The sequence below is a fragment of the Callorhinchus milii genome, unplaced genomic scaffold (assembly GCF_018977255.1).
Source record: "Callorhinchus milii isolate IMCB2004 unplaced genomic scaffold, IMCB_Cmil_1.0 Scaffold1, whole genome shotgun sequence".
Classification (NCBI taxonomy): Eukaryota; Metazoa; Chordata; class Chondrichthyes; order Chimaeriformes; family Callorhinchidae; genus Callorhinchus; species Callorhinchus milii.
In genome coordinates, this window is record NW_024704742.1 from 41,255,766 (window position 1) to 41,279,693 (window position 23,928).

Sequence of the window (23,928 nt, forward strand, 5' to 3'; positions counted from 1 at the left end):
GGTGTCCATGTCCACAAATCATTAAAAACTAGTTCCCGGGTGCAAAACGTAATCAAAAAGGTGAATGGTAAGTTGGCCTTTATCTCAAGGGGCCTGGAATACAAAGGGGAAGAAATGATGCTTCAGCTGTATAGAGCATTAGTCAAACCCCATCTGGAGACTGCGTTCAGTTTTGGGCACCACACCTCAGGAAAGATATATTGCCTCTGGAGGGGGTGCAGCGCAGATTCACCAGAATGTTACCAGGCCTTAAAGGGTTAAGTTACAAGGAAAGGCTGTAATAAAGATTGTATTCCCTTGAGTTTAGAAGGTTGAGGGGTGATTTGATTGAGGTGGTTAAGATGATAAAGGGATTTGACAGAGAACAAGCAGCGTAGTCTTAAAGTTAGAATCAGGCCATTTCAGAGTGAAATCGGGAAGTATTTTTTCATTCAAAGGATGGTAGAAATCTGGAATTCTCTCCCCGAAAAGGCCGTAGGTGCTGGATCCATCCACACCTTCAAGGGTGAGGTTGATAGATTTTTGGTAGGTCAAGGTATCAAGGGATATGGGGAAAAAGCAGGAAATTGAGAATGACAGGATTAGTTGAGATACACATCAGCCATGATCTAATTAAATGGTGGAACAGGCTTGAAGGGCTGAATGGCCTACTCCTGTTCCTATGTTCCTTCCTATGTTTTTCAATAAGAGCTCTCTGGTACAGTATGTTATAGCAATCTGGGACATGCTTGGGACACAGAACTATCCATATAATAGAGGGAACATAAAAAGTAATACTAGGTCAGAACTGAAATCATTTCTTAAATTGAAACATTCATTCTGTGATTTGTTTTAAACTCCCTTCAAAAGATAAATTTTAAAAAATTATAAGTATAATCCATAACTGTTTGTGGGACTCTGCTGTGAGCAATTGGCTGCTACATTTTGGCCACAAAATATACAGTCAATTCAATATGCTTTGAGATGTCTCGAAGATGTGATAAGGTGCTATATCAAATGCAAGGATATTATTGTTAAAATTGAGGATTTGTTCTTGAAATTTACACACCAAATAGCTTACACACACTGACTGGTCAAATTTGTCAAAGCCTCTATATGGGTCATATGATATAGCATTGATGCCCCCAGTCCAGAGCCAGGGCTTTTGCAATGTTAATTCCTCTGCACACAAGGGATGGATGGATTCTTTTGCCGAAATTACTCTTTGTAGAATTTACTTTTGACAAAACCAGGATCAAAAGGTGAGTTACAGAATTTGATAGCTATCGGTGAGGCAGAACGAGTAGTCTTAATGTAATCTGAATGCGAAATAGCGCCTATCTTGTTGCAGAAGTTTCATTATTTATGTGTCTCGACAGTGGATAGGGTAGCAGGGCAGTGAGAGCTGAGCAATAGGTAACCTGGGGAACGATCACATGTTATAGTGTTTAGAAACGCCACTGCCAGTGAATCACTTACAGCCGGAGTGCAGAATCACTCCAAGAATTACTTTCTGGGATAATATGCCTTGGTGTTGCACACTCACAGCATTTCATTTGTGTTTTCACGATGAATTTTACAAGGAGTTCACAGCTGCAGTGAGAGGGGTCGATGTGAGCAGATCGGAAACTGTAAGTTCTGATCCTAAAATATGTGATAAACACGGGACTATGACAGTTGTTTGGATACTTGAGCCTTTTCAGATTCCCAGTCTTAAATTTACCTACAGGATTTTAGCCTCGTTCAACCAGGAGAGGAACAGCAGCAATGCTGCTCCCAGATCAGTAACACAGTGAGACAGACAGACACCAGAGCTCTATCTATTACAATAATGCTCAAACTCTGAGATGGCTTACTTTCCTTTTCAACCCTGTATTTCAGCAATAAGAAAAACATTCTATCTGTATAAAACGCAGTGTTCTGTAATCCTGTAATTGTATTTTCTTTGAACTTTATGTTAAACGGATCTTCATGATGTTGTCGACTTGTTACCATTCATTTATGCAAACTTATGATATTAACAAAGTAGAGTAAGTTTTTTTTTCAGGGCTTGATCTCATTGGCGAATGCATTATTCTGATGTAAAGAGTGACTTTCTAACAGCTGTGCATGTGTGCATACAGTGAATTATAGCAGGTTCACTGGGCAGCCGGAAACTGGGCTGATTTTCCCTCCTTCGATGTTTAGTATCATGAGATTCCACTGTACTTGCTGGAAGGTGGGAAGAGGAGATGCACACTACACACAGACAGAGCTCATACGTTAATTGCATGGAAAGTAATTCAATGAGATTGTGGACAACATCCTGAGAGGAGGAATCAGTTACCTGGGAATTAACCAGGTAAGAGTCTCAATCAGTGCCTTTTGCTTGTCACTGGAGAACTAACCAAGATATGTATCGGCAGGGATCAAATGTCTTTTTGTATAGCAGGTTACTTCTTGGCCTTTTGGCAAGAAAGGCCATGAAGGCCTTTTCATCCTTTGGATGAGATGTTAAACTAAGGTTCCCCCTTCTTTCTCCACTTGACGTTGTATCCCATGTCACTATTCGAAAAGAGAAAGGAGTTTCTCCCAGTGTCCTAGCCAACAAATACTCCAAATAAAATTGGTCAATTACTCCATGGTTGTTTGATGTGGGCAAATTGGCTACTGTGTTTCTCCCACAAAATACAGTCAATCCACATAACAGGATATCTGGTGAAGGGCACTGAGAAGTCTTGATGTGTAATAAGCCGCAAAATCAAATGCAATAATTATTATTATCAAGATCAAATTTTTTAACTATGCTTAGTTACTGATTTTGATCAAGTGCATCAATAGTCATTACGACTGGCTTTGTTGCCATTTGGCAATATCGAGGTGCTGGTCAATCAAATGTGATTATAATAATAATCCTTGCATTTGATATAGCGCTTTTCACGTCGGGAGAACGTCCCAAAGCGCTTCACAGAACACACTGTAAAGTGAATTGACTGTATATTTGTGGGCGAACGCGGCAGCCAATTGCGCACAGCAATGTCCCACAAACAGTCGTAGATTGAAAATGACCAATTTATTATTGTTTTGTTTTTTTGGAGGGATTATTATTAGGCTCTGTGTGGAGTAAGGAAACTTGCCCAAGGTTTCGCCCTCTGCCTGGAATTGAACTCAGGTCTCTCACTTGCAAAGCGAGTGCTCTAACCACTGAGCTACAGGACTCCACAATTATGATTATGAACTTGTGAGCATTTTTGACCAAGTTTGGGAAGCTGGGGTAAGACACTGGACTATATGTTTGGGGAAATTTCCTAATTGGACTAATTCAGAAAGGGAGGAAAATGAAAATAAACCTGTAGAGCAGATATGAGTCTTATTAGTTATTGGCATGCAGAGGTTGGGGAATAAGGGAAGAGTTTCTGTTCTCTGAATGGACCCCATGTGGTCTCTGTTTCAGTACAACAACATCCCCAGGATAGGTTTGGCATAGACCAGATACAGAGTAAAACTCCCTCTAATCTACTATGGCAACACACCTTAATCTCATCCTTAGAAAAATATCTCTTGCTCCATACTTTGAATATCTCTGTTTCCCACTCCACCCACATTTACAGTCTTTCTGTCAAATAGTATTGAATTGTGGGCTGTTTTGTGCTTGCATTCAACTCTGCTGCTGAACTGAGCTGAGAATGTTCAAACATATTTAATATTGAACCATTAAATGCAGCACAAAGAGAGGGAGAAACAAAAAAGAGACTTACTTTAATGATTTAGAGTAGATTTAAACCAGAGATAAATAGGCAACACATTGAGTTTCAATTGGGGCTAATACTTAGGTGCACAGATGCATTACTTTGTAAGGCCACCAGAGTGGAACTACCAACAACTAACCTTCAGCTTTAAGGTCAAAACCAATGTTACAGAGAGTCTTTAATTTTAATAATATTTGCATTTTTGATATAGCCTTGTCACATCGTTGAGACAATTTTATTGCACAATGCAAGTTGAGAAGAGCATGTTGCTGATTGATGAATATTTTCACTGTATTTTTTTCTTTTCTTTTACAGTCACAGTGAGCTACCATTCTATCTGAATGGACAACACGTTTGGATCTTTTTATACTCATGTTTACGAAGATTATTTGGAATCATCAACCCAATGACAAGTGACCATGTATGGTGTGGCATTCACCATTGTTCACTGGGATGGTTACCATATCGCCTATAGTAAATGCCATTTTCAATAGGATGGCCTTCTTATTTCTTTAATATTTTTGGAAAATTGTGCCAAGACTACTAAGCAAAAATGCAAAGGCCACCTGTGAACAACCAGTATTACATCTGATGGAACGTTGGATAAGTTATATTGAATCTCCTGCAGTTGCAAACAATTTTGAAATATTATTTGATTCCAATGTGATTTGTCTCGAACATGAAAATGGTTTGGAAGCAGGCTATGTGCAGATGAAGCTTCTCGCCAACTGTATACATGAAATCTCATTGACACATTCAATTATTAAGAGACTGACAGAGTCAGACTGTTGACATTCGCTTTGGTGCAATGCCCAGTCGCCTGAAAAAAATTCTCTTTTCTGTAGCTTCTGCTGTAAGCTTTATGTCTGCACTCCTGTTGGCAGTGGCACTGGGGACAAAGCGATGGGTGACTGGTACCATTCTGTGCAAAACAGGGGCTGATATTGTAAATGCTACAGATCCAGAACTGGCAAAGTTTATTGGACACATTTACTATGGGCTATTCCAAGGAGGAAAGATCCGACAGTGTGGCCTTGGAGGACGGACTTCCAAAATTTTAAGTAATTATGGCAGATTTGGGAAAAATGATTCAATTGGTTTATCTTTATTGATTATTAAATTGAATGGCATAGGAAGGTTACATCTCTTTTCATCTCTGAAATCTTAGTTTGAATCCAGTTCAGACTGATGGCATCAACATTGCCCACTTCCATCCGTACCTCACAAGCAAAGCAACAGGAACCCTCATCCTCACCTTCATCACTTCCCGTCTGGACTATTCCAATGTCCACTATACACAAATTCCAAATAATTCAAATCTCTGCCGCCCGGAAACTCACCCTCATAAAACTCTGTACCTCCATCACACCAATCCTTGCCAGGCTCCATTGGCTCCCAATTACTGTACGGATCGATTTCAAGATCCTCTCACTTGTTTTCAAATCGCTTCATGCTCTCGCACCTCCTAACCTATTCAACCTACTTACCCCCCCACTTCACCACTCACTGCCTCCGCTCGGCTGGCTCCGGCCACCTGTTTGTACTTCGTACCCTCCGCTCCACCATCGTGACCATGCCTTCAACAACTATGCCACGAAGCTCTGGAACTCTCTCCCTCAATTCCTCCGTCTTGCTCCCTCCCTTCCCACTTTCAAATCCCACTTAAGACTTTTATTTTTGATTGTGCTTAAAGTCACCTCCCTACTCCCTCTCCCCCTGGCGTGGGGTCAGACTCTACCACTGTCAAGTGCTTCTGGGTACTACTCCATGTAAAGGATGCTATATAAATACAAGTTGTTTTTGTTGAGCAAAAAGAAAATCAATACCAGAACACAAAGATAATGCTAGTTATTAAATGTAAGATCGTTTGGAAAATAAATCATGCTTTTGCAATCGTTTACCACTTGTGTGGATACAATGAGGATCATATTGTGAAACAATTTTGTTTCTGCAACATCTGTTTAAGGAATCACAACAATTATGTTTAACAAAAGGTTCCTTTTGATTCTCCAATGCACTTATTTTTCAAACTGCAATTAATCTTTTTTTTATGCAAAATTTGCTGTGGAACTTAACATTTAACAAGGCATAATTGTCTGCCATAAAATGCAAGAGTGGGGTAAAATTGCACCTCTCGCGTTTTAATCAAGCAAAGGAAAACCAAAATGCTGCTGTTTAAAACACGATCAAATTAAATTATTCCATGTGGCATTTAATTTTATTGTGCCTCTAAAAGGAACAAATGTCACTGTTAAATGTCAATGCAATGTATAACCTAGTTGTGCCACACAACTCTCCCTATATAAAAATGGCAGATTATTTGAATAGGGAATGTAATTGGTTTGAAGAGGAAATTACTTTATTGATGCTCCAGCACATGAGAATCCTAAAATTGTGGAATATTGTTAAAGTTAGTCTAACCAAGTTAAGACTGAATGTAAGAATTTCCACAATTGTACTAGATCTTAAATGTTAGGACTCGGTGCAATTTCGGGTCTCATGTACTGACAACAACAACAACAACAAGATTCCATTTATAAAGCGCCTTTCACGTCAGGAGGACGTCCCAAGGCGCTGAGCCTGCATAAAGCCTCTAAAGCTTGCAATAGTATCAATTTACATTTATATAGCACCTTTCATGCCAGGAGGACATCTTAAAGTGCTTGACATTGCAATCACAGGTTTTTTAAAAAAATACTTGAAACAAGGGCTCCTGTTTTAAACTTTAACAAATATTAATCTCTATTACAAACAGTTTATTATAGAGTTAATAATGGGAAACCTGTGAAAAAAAATGATGAAACCCATCCAAACATTGCAAGTCATTATAGGCAAGACAGAGAAAGAAACTGGGAATCAAGAACTCACTCTGCTTGATTTGCCTGTGTTACCTCCTGAATCCTCACTTTCTCATCTCCTTAAACATTAACCATCAAGTCAGCAACAAACGGCAAGGGATGGGATGTAAAATATAACTGATCGAATCCAAAGAAAAACATACATATTTTGTACTTCAGGATTACAAAATGTAAGAAATATATTTAACCTCAATACCAAATGTAATATTTATGTCACCTGAGATGTTTTTGTGAGAAAATGTTGCATGAGTTGCTACAAATTTTGATTTTTACTATAATCATTTCTAATCTTATGTTTTCAGTTTTTCCACAGTTGGTGAAAACGCTGCATGCAGCAGTTCATATGTTGGTTATACTTTTTCTCTGCTTCGCCATTGCATTTGCTTTGGTCAGTTTTGGGTTTTGTATTTATAATGCTGTGAAGATCCCATACCAAACGATAAAGGGGCCAATGGGAATTTACCTCTGGAACCTGATAGCAAGTAAGTGTACGGAGCTGTATATCATAATTCATTAGGCTACTATCATAATATTTCTATCCTTGGCCATGTCCCGCTGTTAACTTGTCATGAAATCCCGTCAAACACCCTTGCAACTTTTAACAAGCAAGTGAACTATTTATTCAATATTTTTCCCAATTATCAGAGCTTTCAACAAAACTAAGATTGTGTAAAGTTGGAATAAAAATATCAAGGGCAATAAGGACCTTCCATTCACCCATTATTACCTGGCGTAGTGGTAATACTCTTGCCTCTGAGTTAGACGGTTGTGGATTCAAGCCCCACATCAGGACTTGGAATTGCGTAGACTAAGATGACACCCCAATAACGGCAGACCAAAGCAGATACAACTTCAGAGAATCCTAAAAAGAGTAAAGGGATGCCAGCATGTGGACTAGTGCTTTTTGGTTTGAAATTCAGTGCTAATCAAATAAGATACCCAGGATAGATTAGGGTTTATCTTAAGCATTTTAAACTGTTAGCTAAACACAGATATAAGATTGATGGGTGAAAAAGAGGAATATCAAAGCATGAGGGAGCAAGCAAGAGAATGGGTTTAGACCAGATGGTTCATGTGGAGAAAAACATCAATGTAGACTTGATGGGCTAAATGATTCATTTCAATGCTATAACCTTAAACTTCTTGTCATCAGAGTACATAAATAAATATACATTTTTTTCATGCTAGGTTTCCAGAATATATATTCTAAGAAACATTTTTTTTTGAGTAAGGGAATATCTATCGTAGCAGACAAAGGCATTAACATCAGTTTCCTTTTGCAGGTGGATGTGGAGTGTTTGCAGTTGTTTGTTTTATTGCAGCTGTGAAGATCCATCGCCATACAGAACGAATTGCCAATTTTCGGGAAAATGTTTTTAAATTTGTCATCTTTCAGGAGTGCTTCGACTTCTCCTTTTGGCTGTGTGTGGCGAGTGCTGCTGTGCATGTTGTAAACCTGCTACTGGTACGTGTTAGCGGAGTGCAATTCCCTACGTTAAAGACCAAAACAGAGGAAGCAAATGTCACACCCGAAGATATAATGTACTAAGCTACCAAAAGTTACATTTATCACATGGAGACGCATTTATGGAAATATCACTACAATTATCTACCTTCTGGGAATCATATTCATTTTATTTGTACAATGAGAAAGAGTGGGCAAAATATTCTTGTGATTAACAGTTAAAGTGACTATTTACCAAATTTGTGGTACTAATGGAAAAATATCTTGTAAATGACTATATATCATTGCATTATTTCTGAACATGTATAAAAGATTTATTTTCTTCATTTAATACCATACTTTATTGATATCAAATAAATGATTTGCTTTGTTTCTTTTTAAATGCTATTTTATGGTCCAGCTGAATACATGGCAGTACAGATCATAATTTTTAACTCTCTCAATACCAACGTTTAACATTTTGGATTCTCAGTAGTTGTTAGTATTCAGAAGGAGATATGAATATTGCAGTGTTCCACAACAAAGTCCTACCTAAATAAAATCTGTGCCATAATATGTACACTCTGTCTCTCTACTTCACTGAATATTATCTGTTCCTTATACATGTTAATAACATAGATTTACAGATTCATTGCAAAGTAGTTAAATTTGTAGATAACTCCAAGTCAGGGGAAACTACTGTAGAATCAGAGGAGGCAAATAGGGTAGGGATGTGTTCTGATCACTGCAAACAAAGTTAAATACAGATAAATCCAAGGTGCTGCATATAAGAAGTAAAAATGTACTCTGTAGTGCTCATGTGTCGGAGTAATATTACAGATAGATTTATCAAATTCAGAGGTAAAATCTTCCCAGGTAGCCTTTCTAAAGTTGAATCTCAGCAGGTACTTGTTTTTTCTGGGTTGAACTGCAGCCTCTATTGTCATTTGCATTAGTTTATCCTGTGATCACTGCCTTGACATCCCTTCTGAAGTTGCCTGCATTATCAGAGGTGACAAAGTTGGGTCAGGATGCGCTTTGAAAGATAAATTTGGCTTTGGGATCATAGAGCAAGGTAATGTTGTTTGTTGCCCCAGATGGTGTTGTGACTGTTGAAGTCAGGGAGCACAAGCCATGGGTTTTCTGGCAGGGGAAGGTCGGTTGGCCATGCAACCTGTTCACCTGGTGTTTGTAAACCAAAACGACTGCTGTTTGGTCAAGTTCAACCATAATAAATTCCACTGTATTATAGAGTTTTACAGCAGGGTTTTTCACCTGTCTTCTGTCACATTCAAGTATCGTACTGCCATTGATGCTACTTTCAATGTCCATGGCAATGTGCATGTCAGGGATGTTTGGTGCTGGTGTCTCTATGTGTTTCTTACAAGAGTCTACTTTCTTTCCAGTTAGAACATCAGCCTTCTCTGAAGAGAATCCCTCCATATTGAAGTTGACAATTTAGAGTCTTTGACTGAGGCCCCGAGAAAGGCTGTTTCTGCCAAAGTCTATGTGTACATTTTCTATTGCATGTTGTCAGATTTGGTCTCTCCCATTGCTAATTGCAATGGGAGATTTATAGGGGTCACAATGTGAATGTCTCTGACTAAACTCGCAAACTGACTGCCACTACACTTTACAGTATATTCTGTGATGTGCTTTGAGACATCCCCCGTATGAAAAGTGCTATATATATGCAAGGATTGTTTATTATTAATAGGTCACATATATGTCTCATATCCCCTATCGAAAATTCCAAGTATGCCTACCATCTCCAATAACAAGTTGCATAGATTGTATTACTATGTTCCATATGTGTCTAGTCTCTTTTAACAGTTTGTAAACATATTCGTGATCTTCGTGTGTACCTTGGTTTGTACAGATTGAAAACAAATAGTGATTATTTATGGACTTATAACCTGTTAATTATCATAAAGACCAACAATCAACGGAAATGACAACACCTCTTTCCATTTGGAAATGTCACAAATTTCAATTATATTCAACCAGAATTGATTGCCTGTTGCACAGGAGAATTTCCAGAGAATAGATAATTTATGTTAGATGCAGGAAAAAATGGAAAGAGAATAGAGATTTTGCTGAAAACAAGAGTCAAGGATTACATAGTTCATTAGGTGACCACAAAGTTAATTGTTCATCAAAGTTAAAGTTAATTTACTTCATAAATTGGCTCCCAAATTTATAGTAATTAGAAAGCAAGTGAAAGCAGTTAATGAAGCAATATCATTCTTAATTAGTGTATTGCAAACACATTTAAATNAAAAATACACAGCTAACAGCTGAGCATGAAGAAAGTCTGGCATTGAGACTGAATGCTTTGATACTACTTTGTACAAATGGCTTAAAGTGCATCATTAAACCACATTGTGTGTCAATTTGGCTCAGTTAGTAGTCCCGTTACTTTGTGTCACAAGGATGGAGGTTGAAGCACCATTTGCTGCAACAATGTTGGAGGTAATGTTGCATTGTTTGAGATGTGATCCATGGATGAGACATCAAACCACAGTCCCGGCTGCTTCTTCAGGTGAAGATCAAAGATCTCCTGTCGTTTCAAATATTTAAAGGGTTGCTACAAATTAAACATTTATAATAAACGAATCAAGAAAATCTCATCATTCTGTGGGTCAAAGTGGGAAGGTAATTCTTCTCACTGTTTGCAATTACAAATTTGACACCTTGCATTGACTGGACCAATTTTGCCAACAACTACTTGCATCAATATAGCACCTTCACACGGGGCAGCATCTTGGAGCGCTTAACAGTGGCTGAGCCTGGGGCCGAGCCTGGCGCTGAGCCTGGGGCCGAGCCTGGCGCTGAGCCTGGGGCCGAGCCTGGCGCTGAGCCTGGGGCCGAGCCTGGGGCCGAGCCTGGCGCCGAGCCTGGCGCCGAGCCTGGCGCCGAGCCTGGCGCCGAGCCTGGCGCTGAGCCTGGGGCCGAGCCTGGGGCCGAGCCTGGGGCCGAGCCTGGGGCCGAGCCTGGCGCTGAGCCTGGGGCTGAGCCTGGGGCCGAGCCTGGCGCTGAGCCTGGGGCCGAGCCTGGCGCTGAGCCTGGGGCTGAGCCTGGCGCTGAGCCTGGCGCTGAGCCTGGGGCCGAGCCTGGCGCCGAGCCTGGCGCCGAGCCTGGGGCCGAGCCTGGGGCTGAGCCTGGCGCCGAGCCTGGCGCTGAGCCTGGGGCTGAGCCTGGGGCCGAGCCTGGGGCCGAGCCTGGCGCTGAGCCTGGGGCCGAGCCTGGCGCCGAGCCTGGCGCCGAGCCTGGGGCCGAGCCTGGGGCCGAGCCTGGGGCTGAGCCTGGGGCCGAGCCTGGCGCTGAGCCTGGGGCCGAGCCTGGCGCTGAGCCTGGGGCTGAGCCTGGCGCTGAGCCTGGCGCTGAGCCTGGGGCCGAGCCTGGGGCCGAGCCTGGCGCTGAGCCTGGGGCCGAGCCTGGCGCTGAGCCTGGGGCTGAGCCTGGCGCTGAGCCTGGCGCTGAGCCTGGGGCCGAGCCTGGCGCCGAGCCTGGCGCCGAGCCTGGGGCCGAGCCTGGGGCTGAGCCTGGCGCCGAGCCTGGCGCTGAGCCTGGGGCTGAGCCTGGGGCCGAGCCTGGGGCCGAGCCTGGCGCTGAGCCTGGGGCCGAGCCTGGCGCCGAGCCTGGCGCCGAGCCTGGGGCCGAGCCTGGGGCCGAGCCTGGGGCTGAGCCTGGGGCCGAGCCTGGCGCTGAGCCTGGGGCCGAGCCTGGGGCTGAGCCTGGGGCTGAGCCTGGCGCTGAGCCTGGCGCTGAGCCTGGGGCCGAGCCTGGCGCCGAGCCTGGCGCCGAGCCTGGGGCCGAGCCTGGGGCTGAGCCTGGCGCCGAGCCTGGCGCTGAGCCTGGGGCCGAGCCTGGCGCCGAGCCTGGGGCCGAGCCTGGGGCCGAGCCTGGGGCCGAGCCTGGGGCTGAGCCTGGCGCCGAGCCTGGCGCTGAGCCTGGGGCCGAGCCTGGGGCCGAGCCTGGGGCCGAGCCTGGCGCCGAGCCTGGGGCCGAGCCTGGCGCCGAGCCTGGGGCCGAGCCTGGCGCCGAGCCTGGGGCTGAGCCTGGCGCCGAGCCTGGCGCTGAGCCTGGGGCCGAGCCTGGGGCCGAGCCTGGGGCCGAGCCTGGGGCCGAGCCTGGTGCCGAGCCTGGGGCTGAGCCTGGCGCTGAGCCTGGGGCCGAGCCTGGGGCCGAGCCTGGGGCCGAGCCTGGGGCCGAGCCTGGGGCCGAGCCTGGGGCCGAGCCTGGGGCCGAGCCTGGGGCCGAGCCTGGGGCCGAGCCTGGCGCCGAGCCTGGGGCCGAGCCTGGCGCCGAGCCTGGCGCCGAGCCTGGCGCCGAGCCTGGCGCTGAGCCTGGGGAGGAAGCCGGAGACCCTATGTATGGTCGAAGAGGAAGGTCTTTAGTCATGACCTTAAAAGAGGGGAAGGAGGGGGGCAAACCGAAGGGACAGCTCCAAGTGACCTGTGTGCCCCTCCCTGAGTGGGTGAGCACTGTGTGGGGCAGGCACAGGGCACTGACAGGCACAGGGCACTGACAGGCACGGGGCACTGACAGGCACGGGGCACTGACAGGCACAGGGCACTGACAGGCACGGGGCACTGACAGGCACGGGGCACTGACAGGCACAGGGCACTGACAGGCACGGGGCACTGACAGGCACGGGGCACTGACAGGCACGGGGCACTGACAGGCACGGGGCACTGACAGGCACGGGGCACTGACAGGCACGGGGCACTGACAGGCACAGGGCACTGACAGGCACGGGGCACTGACAGGCACAGGGCACTGACAGGCACGGGGCACTGACAGGCACGGGGCACTGACAGGCACAGGGTGCAGCACTGACAGGCACAGGGCACTGACAGGCACTGGGCACTGACAGGCACAGGGCACTGACAGGCACGGGGTGCAGCACTGACAGGCACAGGGCACTGACAGGCACAGGGTGCAGCACTGACAGGCACAGGGCACTGACAGGCACGGGGCACTGACAGGCACGGGGCACTGACAGGCACGGGGCACTGACAGGCACGGGGTGCAGCACTGACAGGCACAGGGCACTGACAGGCACAGGGCACTGACAGGCACGGGGCACTGACAGGCACAGGGTGCAGCACTGACAGGCACAGGGCACTGACAGGCACAGGGTGCAGCACTGACAGGCACAGGGCACTGACAGGCACGGGGCACTGACAGGCACAGGGCACTGACAGGCACGGGGCACTGACAGGCACGGGGCACTGACAGGCACGGGGTGCGGCACTGACAGGCAGTTGCCGGCTTGCGGCGCTGCTGCCGGTTTGCAGGGAGGGGGGGGGGTGAGGGGAGATCGGGCGCTCACCATTGACGCACAAAGGCGGCGCTGAGTGGCAAAAGGCGGTGTGGGGTGTGGGGCCGCGAGAGAGGGAGAGGGAGAGAGGGAGAGAGAGAGCGGGTGTGTGTGTGCGGGTGTGCGGGTGTGTGTGTGCGGGTGTGTGTGTGTGTGCGGGTGTGTGTGTGTGTGCGGGTGTGTGCGGGTGCGGGTGTGTGTGTGGGTGTGCGGGTGTGTGTGTGTGTGCGGGTGTGTGTGTGGGTGTGCGGGTGTGTGTGTGTGTGCGGGTGTGTGTGCGGGTGTGCGGGTGTGTGTGTGCGGGTGTGCGGGTGTGTGTGTGCGGGTGTGTGTGTGCGGGTGTGTGTGTGCGGGTGTGGGTGTGCGGGTGTGTGTGTGCGGGTGTGTGCGGGTGTGCGGTGCGGCCTCGCGGACGCTCTCTGGGCCCTATTATTTTGCTGAGATGCTGCTCAGACTCAGACAGGGGTTGGGGTGGGGGTGGGGGCGGGGAAGGGGCCTCTCACTGTCCCGGGGCTATTGCAGCCACTCCAAGGTGACTGACTGACTGACTGACACCCACACACCCACACACTGCCCCCCCCCCTCCCCCCCCCCCCACCCCCCGGATTGTTAGGGGTTACCATTAAGTTCACCGGTTTGCAATTGTTCGGCTGTTCTGTTTTCCTGCAGCGCCGCTGCGAGTCGGCGGAAAAGGTGACGGCGTGACCCGATCGAGGAAACGTGTCTGGAAAACCAAGCGTCGCCGTTGCAATCATCATCATAATACTACTAATAACAATCCTCGCATCTGATACAGCGCTTTTCACGTCGGGAGGACGTCCCGAAGCGCTTCGCAGAACACACTGTAAAGTGAATTGACTGTATATTTGTGGGCGAACGCGGCAGTCAATGGCGCACAGCAATGTCCCACAAACAGTCGTGGATTGAAAATGACCAATTTCTTATTGTTTCAATAACCCGAGCAGCGGAGCGCGTGCAAATAACCAGGGGCACGAGGGCCTCTGGTGCGAATTGTTTTGCGGCTGCTGCGCTTATTTAGATATTTCCTTCCCTTCATCGTAAGAAAAAAAGAAACAATGATCCGACTTTGTTGCCGCTTGTTACTTCCGTTTGTAGGGTCTCGTCCTCGGGGTGTATACGGGGAAGAAAGAAGGTGAGGTGGGTCAGTTTACAAAGGCAGGCGAAGCGTTTGACAACTCTGTGTCAGGAAGGCTTCGGGAACTTCTTACAGTGTGAGTATGTTTCAGTGTCTGCAACAACTTGCACTTATTATAGCGCCCTTCACGCGCGCGGCAGCTTCCCGGAGCGCTTGACAGTGGTGGAGTCTGGCCCCGAGCCAGAGGGAAAGAGAGTGGGGGAAGTGACCGTAAGTACGATCATAAAGGAAGGTCTTTAGGCAGGATTTGAAAGTGGGGAGAGAGGGGCGAGGAGGCGGGATTGAGGGAGAGAGTTTCAGAATTTCGGGGCGTAGTGGCTGAAAGTGCGGCCGCCGATGACGGAACGGGAGGGACGAACAGGAGACCGGAGGCAATGGGTGGGGGAGTAAGCAGATCTGATAGGGAGGGAGGTGCGAGGCCATGAAGGGATTTGAAAACTAGCGAGAAGATCTTGAAATCGATCTGTTCGATCTAAACTGCTGGAATATCGGCCTCGGTTGCTAAGGATCTTAAATTTGCTTCTCTGAGGTTCTGGAAGCCAATTGAGTTTGGAAATCATGGGAACAGTGAGGCGTGGTAAATCGAGGTTCGGCAATTTGGAAATGTGTAAACTGAGAGTATAATGTTTGAGCTCTCTGCTATTTAACAAGCCCACCTGGTATTCTTGCTGATTTTGAGAATGCAACGGTTTTTGCTTTTCTTTTTAGATCTGGACCTGCACTGAAAAAGGGCAAAAGTCGCATATTTTATGGTGTCCATCAGGTATTGTTTCACTTTGAAATATTCAATACTTTGTTCAAGTGAATGCATCAATGTTACAGTTTTAGCGGTGTCAAATAAGTGAGATGTGGGGTGCAAGTGTGGTCTGGTTGCATGCAATACATTAGAATCATAGAACAGAATCATAGGATATTACAGTACAGAAGGGGACTATTCAGCCCATCGTGCCCCTTTGGAAGAGCTACCCAATCAGTCCCACAAAACCTTCCTCTTTGACTGCACTTTTGAACATATTTCCCCACCGCCAGCTCAGGTGCAAAAAGCCTGAGCTGTCCAGAGCCTTGGGACGTACCTCCAATGTGAAAGGTGCTGTATGAACAGAAATTTGTATTGGATTTGTAATGCCCGTGTTCCTAATTATTAAAAGGGTATTTTGTGTTTATAGGATTTCCCCCAACTTGTAGTTGTTGGTCTTGGTGACAAGGAAGCTGGAGTCAGTCATTCGGAACAGTATGATGAGAGCAAAGACAATATCCGAGCTGCCATTGCAGGTAAAAGGTGCTTTTCATCTATCTTTATGTCGTGTGAATGAACACTGCAGTACTGGTTTATTGTGTGTGTGTTTGGTTGACTCTATAGTTAATTTCTTCAGCTTGGAGAAATAGTTGACATTAGTTGAGCTGATGCAGTGAGTTTGCAGACTGATAGATCAGTGTCTGCCTTTGAGGTGGTCGTCCTTCTCTGTAATCTGCCGCCTGCTGGTCAGATGGTGAATGGAGCTCAAGTGGTTTCTTTCACTGAGACAATTTCAGATTTGAATGAATCTGCACTGTTGTTGTTCACTGCCCGGCAGTAGGTTGGACCACAGCATTGTTGTGATCGTTCAGATAAGACTAGGTGATTGGAAGATGAATTATCTATCAACCCCTTGTCAGGAAATGCTATGAAGGACATGAATAGGAGTTAAATTAATGGGAGTTTGAGGACCGAAAAAGGTCAGAATTCCCTGGCTTGTCCTGCCATTTCAGCCCAGGATATCTTTCACTCTGTTAGGCAGATACCAATGCTGGAGAAGCTTTTCTTTTCCTGGAAAATACCTCTTAAATTAAAACCCAAATGAATCACTTGGCTGATTTAATTTGTACAATGCAGCTCTTGGATACTTGGCTCTCATTGTTTATAGTTACTGAATATAATGGAGTTTCTAATGTTTTTGTGATGGAGTTCTGATGGGAAGTGATTTCAGTGGTGCTTTCTTCGTACATGTTGCATGCAAGGTTATAGCATGTCCTGTGAATATCGTGCATATAGTAAGTAATGTCAGCAATGACATGACGACCCTGACTGGAAACACTGACTGGTGGACATTTTTGTGCACCCCATTATAACACTAGGTCTGAGTTTATATACCCAAACCAGCAGGTTATAATGGGGTTCACTTGATTATTTATGGATGTTTAAATAATCTGTTGTATTGAATTTCAAAGAGTTATGCACAGCACTTTTTAATGGAAAAATGTCCCATCTTAATGTGTTTCAGTTGGATGCAGGCAGTTGCAAGACCTTGAGGTTCCAGTAGTGGACGTTGACCCATGTGAGGATGCCCAGTCTGCAGCTGAAGGATCCGTTTTGGGTTTATTTGAATACAATGATCTGAAGCAGAAAAAGAAGAATTTGGTCACTGTGAGACCATATCAAAGGTACCTAAACCTGATGAATTTATAGGAAGTGCACTTTATTTCTGTTTATTGTGTTTTGTCTCAAGAAACGTATACCTGATCCAAGCACTGAAATTCCATAATATTTATGCTTCTGCATTATTATGTAGCTTCTATATTATTCAATTAACCACTGATGTTTAACATTCAGCTTGATTTAATGTCTTGTGTAAATGCAGCATTTCCAGTCTCTTTCCCCCCCTCCAATACTGACTGGGCTGAGCTATGAGCACAAAACTTGTGAGCTCAAGTCCCAATGTAGGGATTGAACCTACAACTTTAGGAGATGGGAGAATGTTATTTACTGAGTCAAACTGATGCAATATTACCCAATTCTCCAACCATATTAGAGTATTATGTCAATAGCTTCATAACATCTTTCCCTTAGCGTGCCGAACTTTAAATACTTTACTGCTGTTTCTCTCCGCAAGTTCAGACAGTGAGGCCTGGCAGAAAGGAGTTGCATATGCAGAAGGCCAGAATTTAGCGCGCCACTTGATGGAAATGCCAGCTAATTATTTAACTCCAACCAGCTTTGCAGAGACAATACAACAAACTCTGAGTTCAACAGGTGCTGATGTCAAAGTACACATAAGGTAACTCACTTCCTGCATTAATTATGGTTTCCTTTCAGTCAGACAGAATTCTCAGACGTGCAAAATCTCTTCTGTTGCTGAGTATCCAAACCAGATTGAGAGTTTGAAATATGTATGACACCTACACATGTGCACTTTTATGAAGTAGACATTCAGTAACTGGAAATACATTGCATTTATAAACTACTTCAAACAGATTAGTATTAATATCCTATAAATTAGTAATCAAATGCTACAATATTTTACAGGGGGAAATCTACATTTGTTTCATACTTGCCTAGTAAAGGATCTAATAGGGAGTTTGAAAGGAATTTCTTCATGCAGATGGTGGTGTGAATGTGAAGCTCATTGCCGGAAGCTGTGGTTGAAACAAAAACATCAGTGTATTTAAGAGGAAACAATGATATTCAGTAGGAAACAATGTGTAAATGAGCGAGAAGGGAATCAAGCAGAATAGAAGAGTGGAATTGTAGGTATGGAAGTTTGTGTGGAGTATAAACACTGGTACGGATTAATTGGGCTAATTGGCTTGATTCCTTGCCTTGTAATTCTATGACTCCCTTTTGTTTCATTTATCTCTTTTAGAACCGAACCCTGGATTGAGGAGCAGAAAATGGGAGCTTTCCTTAGTGTAGCCAAAGGCTCAGATGAAAAGCCAGTTTTCTTGGAAGTCCACTACAATGGCTGCAATGTCTCTCGTGACTCACCATTAGTCTTTGTGGGAAAAGGTGTAACCTTTGATAGGTAAGTGTATTTTAAATCGGGATAAGATTGCTGGATACCTATAGTGGTACTCAATTGCCTCAGTGTTGTCAGTCAATATTTTAATCTACATTTAAACTCTGGTGAAATACAACAGTTTCAGATTAAACTGATGAATTGATGTTACATAGAAGTGCAAGCACAGTTGGTTCATGCTACTGAGTAGAAGCAAATTTCCTGTTGTATAACTACGAAATGCATTAATGTTCTCAAATGAAGATAAAAATTTAGTGGTATGATGCGGTAGTCAATCTGTGCACAACAATGTCCCAGAAACAGCCATGGAGTGAATGACCATTTTTATTTGGGGAATTCTTGGCCAGGAGAAACTCCCTTCCATTTTCAAATCGTACCATCCACCTGGCAGGCAGATGAAACGTAGGTTTAACATCTCATCCTAAGAATGGCATCTCCAGCTCACTCCCAGCACTGCACTGGAATGTCAGCATAGACTAGTTCTGATGTGGGGCTTAAACCCAGGTCCTTCTGATTTAGAGGAAAGAGTGATACGAATTGAGTCAGGCTGATACACAATGTACAGTGTATACCAAACTTACTTTAGTGAAGGGAGGGAGGTGTTGATTATGTAGTGAACAGAAGTTTTACAGTGCATGTGTTCCTTGAAAAATGCTTGGATTACTATGTTTTCAATTTACAGTGTTTTTGGGTTGTTGTAGATTTTATTGGAGCACAGAGTGGAATTTGCATTTCTTCTGTACATTCAGTATAATCTGTTGTGTAACTAGTTTCCTTTTCTTTTTGCAGTGGTGGAATCTCAATCAAACCTGCATCGGGCATGGATGCAATGAGAGGTGACATGGGAGGGGCAGCAACCATCTGCTCTGCCATCGTCACTGCAGCAACTTTAAAACTTCCTCTTAACATCATAGGTAAGGTACTGGAGTAACAAACTGCAGTGTTACCAGTAGTCCCTTCAATCCTGTCCCAAAGTGTTTTCCTGCAGTTTCCTTTATCCTTCTGATCACTGAATGTTCCATGTGTTGTTCTGCTTAAGCACCCTAGTATGCAATTGTTTCCTCTGCATGAATGTGCAGAATCACAAACATTAGTTCATATTATTTCCTATAATTACAGAGTTATAAATCTTCTCATCTCCTTAACAAGACAACAATGTAAATGCCTTTACTGCTAGAATTAATAATACCTACACCAAATGTACCTACACCAAATGTAAATGTTAAATATCCCTTTTCTTTTTATTTATCACTTTTAAGAAAATATTCTCGCACCAGAAGTAGTCTGGTTCCTGGTGATATTTGTTAACTGAATGGTTAAGAGTAGGCTTCATTTTAACTTATTTCCAGGCCTCTCCTCCCCTTCGCTTCAATTCATCCCCCCCCACCAAAGGATGTTACTCCCTAGCCTGTCAGTAGCACACTTATTATCTCTGTAATGTAATGTAAAAGAATTGATTACTGAACCTAAAGTTTTACTTTTGTCTAAACCATGGTATAATCTGTGGAGTCAGAATTAGGTGTTGTGTTAAATAAATTGTAATTTATTGAGTTAGAGAAAGCAGCACAAGTCCATCAATCTCCACCACACATCAATCATTGCATCCCTGTTTATTTGATTGTATATAATATGTATATAATATATACACAACACATAATGTGTATTCTAATTCTAACCACCTCTGCATAAAAATTGGAGGTGGGAGTTGCATTGTTCTGATTGTAAAGCTTGTTTTGTGTTTGTTCTAATGCATCTTCTAGGTCTAGCACCTTTGTGTGAGAATCTATTGAATGGTAGAGCAAATAAACCCGGTGATGTTGTCAAAGCGAAGAATGGAAAAACAATACAGGTAAGAGTGCACTTTCCCATTTCTGCTAAAATATTTCACCAGTCCAAACAATATTGTAATCTTGGGTACAGAGGGGAAGGAGTATGTTATCTTTGCTGTAACAAAATACTACCTTACAGATAGGAATTTGGTTTGATGGTAAAGGATAGTTTAACACCATTGAACGTGATTATTGCTAAAGTAAAAGTGTAAAAAAATCAGAGAATTTAAAGTGAGATTCAACCTGCACTTTCAAACTTCATTAAACAAACTGGAAAGTATTTTTAATTTGATTACATTGCAAAATAAAATTAATGGGTAAAAATTCTGTTGAGTGTTATGCTTGGTGCCTTTGACAATAGGATCTCCCATTATAATAGTGCTTCACCAGAAGTTTAACGTAATGCTCAATAGAATTGTTACCCCAACTTGGTAAAAACTCATGAGTTAATGCAGTGAGTAACTGAGCCATACAGATCGCAAAGGTCCTCAATTCATTCCTTGTTCTGAATTAAATTTTAACCAGATTAGCAAAGAGATATTGCAACTAATTCTAATATCTTAAGGTTAGGGAAGGAAAAATTTGCTTGGCTTTTGCTACTGAGGGCTGAAATTCCACCTAGTTTTAGCATGCAAGACCATTTTGTCCTTAAAATTTAGGATTGTACAAAATGGTGTAAATTCATAAATTCAATTTTAATTTTGAAAGCCAATTTTCTGCACCTTGTAGCGAACAGTTATGGGAAGAGTGGGAAGATTAAAGCTTATAAGTTAATGTGAGAGTTGACTATTAATCACAAACAATGTATTTATAAAGCCATAAGAATGACAAGATGCCGACTAGATTCTTTCATTGTCTACAGAATTTGTTTATATTTCATCATTTGAATCCCCTCAGCATCGAACAGCGGATTAATTTTCTCCCTTGAATTTTAAAGGTAGATAACACTGATGCAGAGGGTCGTTTGATACTAGCTGATGCCCTGTGCTATGCCCATAACTTTAATCCCAAGGCGATTGTAAATGCTGCCACGTTAACAGGTATAGTTATGTTGACTTTTCTTGAATTTGCACAATGTCAATAAAGACAGTGAGGACAGGACCTGATTAGTGTACCACTTGGCGCGTCACTGAACCACATAGATCTGAAGGAAGGTCCCAAGTTATTTTCCTTGTCTGAGCTGGGTAAGCTGTTCTCAGCTGGGACAGCAGTTGGAATGCTCCAGGTCTCACGCATTTAATGAGGATTAAATTGGCTGCGATTCCAGCTGCTGATTGCAATCGAGTGACGAGCTGCTGGAAAGTGTGCACCTAAAGGTATCTGGTGGAGAAACCATTTGGAGAAAGCCTAGTAGCACTTGCTGTCTTAGCTCACCCTGGAGCAAGATACCAAAGGCATCCTGGGATTTCAGCATAGGAGGTAAAAAAGCTCCCGACAGCTACATCTATTAGACCCAGTTACCTTAAGAACTTCAAAATATATTCAAGGAAATAACTTATAACTCGAGTTGGTCATCGTATAAAGTGGAAAGTCTTGTGGATTGTAAGATCTTGGAAGTCCAATGTTACTGCATAAGTAGCAAAATCTAAGCATTTAGAAGTACATAGTAACATAGGAATAGGGGTAGGTCATTTTCATCCATCGAGCCTGTTCTGCCGGTTTATTAGTTGCTTGTATCTTCAGTTCAGTGATTTGATTGAGATATTTAACAGGTGCTATGGATGTTGCTCTGGGGTCAGCAGCAACTGGAGTCTTCACCAACTCAGACTGGCTGTGGAATCACCTCCGAGAAGTAAGGATGGCTTATGTCACAAGTTACACACATTTGCTTCTTCGGTACTCGTGCGCATTTATTTTTAAAATTATGAATTTTAGAATGGAGACTAGAACACTAAAACAACAATTTGTTGAATTGACCAACCATTATAATTCACAGGTTATGAATTTAAAAAAAAGCGCAATTCTGTAAATTGGATGAAGGTCCCTGTGCACTTTATCTCAAAGATTCTTCACTGCCATGTCAGCCTGAGAGGGATCATGGGGTCAAGGGACAGTGATTAACGCTTTTGTATCTTTTTATTTTTACTTGCGGTCAGCCAAATAAACTGCTGTGATTATTTCTGATTCCGTATGTTCCTATGTGCTACAGATTGTCAGACTACTTGGAAGAATTATATGCGGTAAAAATGGTCTAGATGAAAACTGAGAGGATGGCGTAGCATTATAATCGCTTCCAAATCACCATCAATATAGTGATTTAAAACAAAATAACTTGATTTGCTGTAGAATATTATATGAATGAGAGAATAAATGAAGCTATCCAGTGTGATCTGTTATCTGTTTCATAAATGAGGCTCATCAAAAATTGCACTTACAAATACATTCAAAATTACTGTGCTCTTTTGTCTTCTTGATCTCAGCAATATGTAGATTAATTAGAAAATCTTTGTAATTTGTCCTGAAATAATTGTGTAAAGTAGTGCTTTATTCATTTTCCCTCTCCATTAAACTGAAGCACTTCAACCACAGCAATTTACATCATACAGTGCTTTTCATATTGGGAGGTCGTCACAAACACTTCACACAGCAAATTGGATATCTGAGTTGAGTCGAGTAGGGGAAAAAAACAAACAAAAGCTCAGTTGAAAATAATATAATAATAATAATCCTTGCATTTTATATAGCGCTTTTCACGTCTTCTAGATGTCTCAAAGCACTTAAAGTGATTTTACATCAGGCTTTGAAGGTGAGGAGAGAGGGGGCATGGAGATTTAAATGTGAAAACATGGATCTTTAATTCAATCCGGTGGGGAGCCAGTTGAGCTGAGGGAGGATGAGGATGATAGACTCATGAATCCTGGTGTTGGAAAAGACAAGCACTGTATTAGTATTATTTGGTTGAGAAGTTAGGCTTAGTTACATGTTCTGCCAATTAATTTGAATGACATGGATCTCAGTGCATTTCTGATCATTATCTGTTGTTAATTGCATACTTTCTCTTTTCAGGCTGGTGTCGTGACTGGAGATCGTGTGTGGAGAATGCCACTCTTCCAGCATTACACCAAACAAGTAACAGAGTCACAGCTAGCAGACCTCAATAACGTTGGCAAATATAGCAGGTGAACACAGTACCATTGTGACTTTTACACTGTCAGTTTATTTGCACATTAAAGTGCTGCCCGATAACATCTATTCTCTGCTGGTTCTCTTTCTGCAGGTCTGCAGGTGCTTGCACGGCAGCAGCATTCCTGCAAGAGTTTGTTACAGCCCCTCACTGGGCTCACCTTGATATAGCTGGAGTGATGACAAACAAAGATGAGGTTCCTTACCTGCGAAAGGGAATGGCAGGAAGACCTACCAGGACATTGGTAGAGTTTGCTGCTCGTCTGAGTCGAGAAAAACTAAAAGCATAATGAGGAGAACTAAATATTTCTTTGACAATATTTCAAAACATCAATTCTTGACAGTTGTTTAATAATAATAATAAAAATTCTTAAATTTGATACAGTGCCTTTCATGTTGCTGTATTTTGTAATTTGCAACTGATTTAAGCTATTTTTTATTAATAAAACACTGTAATCATGAGAAAGTATTGGCAGTGTTGGATTTTAATTTGTGCTAAATGGTGTGTACTTTCTCCAGTATGCATCAGGTTATTCATTTTGTAAATCCAATTTGTAATTTGAGCATCCTGTGCAATGGACCTGGTCCATGCCTTTGTCACCTCTTGGCTGGACTATTCAAACGCCCTCCTCGCCGGCCTCCCCTCCACTACCATTCATAAAATCCAGATTATTCAAAACTCTGCCACCCGCATTCTCAGCTACACCAAACT

The 23,928-nt window shown here is 43.5% G+C and overlaps 2 protein-coding genes and 1 long non-coding RNA gene across 3 annotated transcripts; all 3 read left to right on the forward strand.

The window, feature by feature from the left end:
* The first annotated feature begins 1,447 nt into the window (after positions 1 to 1,447).
* LOC103175805 lies at positions 1,448 to 4,481 on the forward strand. Its single transcript, XR_487533.2, has 3 exons — positions 1,448 to 1,610; positions 2,167 to 2,320; positions 4,023 to 4,481. It is a non-coding gene; the product is annotated as an uncharacterized LOC103175805 (long non-coding RNA).
* Positions 4,482 to 4,485: 4 nt separating this feature from the next.
* Positions 4,486 to 8,581, forward strand: clrn2 (clarin 2). Its single transcript, XM_007889023.2, has 3 exons — positions 4,486 to 4,768; positions 6,868 to 7,047; positions 7,849 to 8,581. Exons 1-3 carry the CDS (start codon positions 4,516 to 4,518, stop codon positions 8,112 to 8,114), a joined length of 699 nt encoding a protein of 232 aa, XP_007887214.2. The 5' UTR covers positions 4,486 to 4,515; the 3' UTR covers positions 8,115 to 8,581.
* A 5,127-nt stretch (positions 8,582 to 13,708) lies between these two features.
* On the forward strand, positions 13,709 to 23,684 carry lap3 (leucine aminopeptidase 3). The gene is given in 13 exon segments (NM_001292552.1): positions 13,709 to 13,867; positions 14,452 to 14,567; positions 15,200 to 15,254; positions 15,658 to 15,763; positions 16,753 to 16,912; positions 17,362 to 17,526; positions 18,112 to 18,270; positions 19,054 to 19,178; positions 20,025 to 20,113; positions 21,031 to 21,133; positions 21,806 to 21,885; positions 23,100 to 23,212; positions 23,311 to 23,684. Coding segments are annotated over 13 exon segments (1,557 nt in total). The 5' UTR covers positions 13,709 to 13,777; the 3' UTR covers positions 23,507 to 23,684.
* Positions 23,685 to 23,928: the final 244 nt, after the last annotated feature.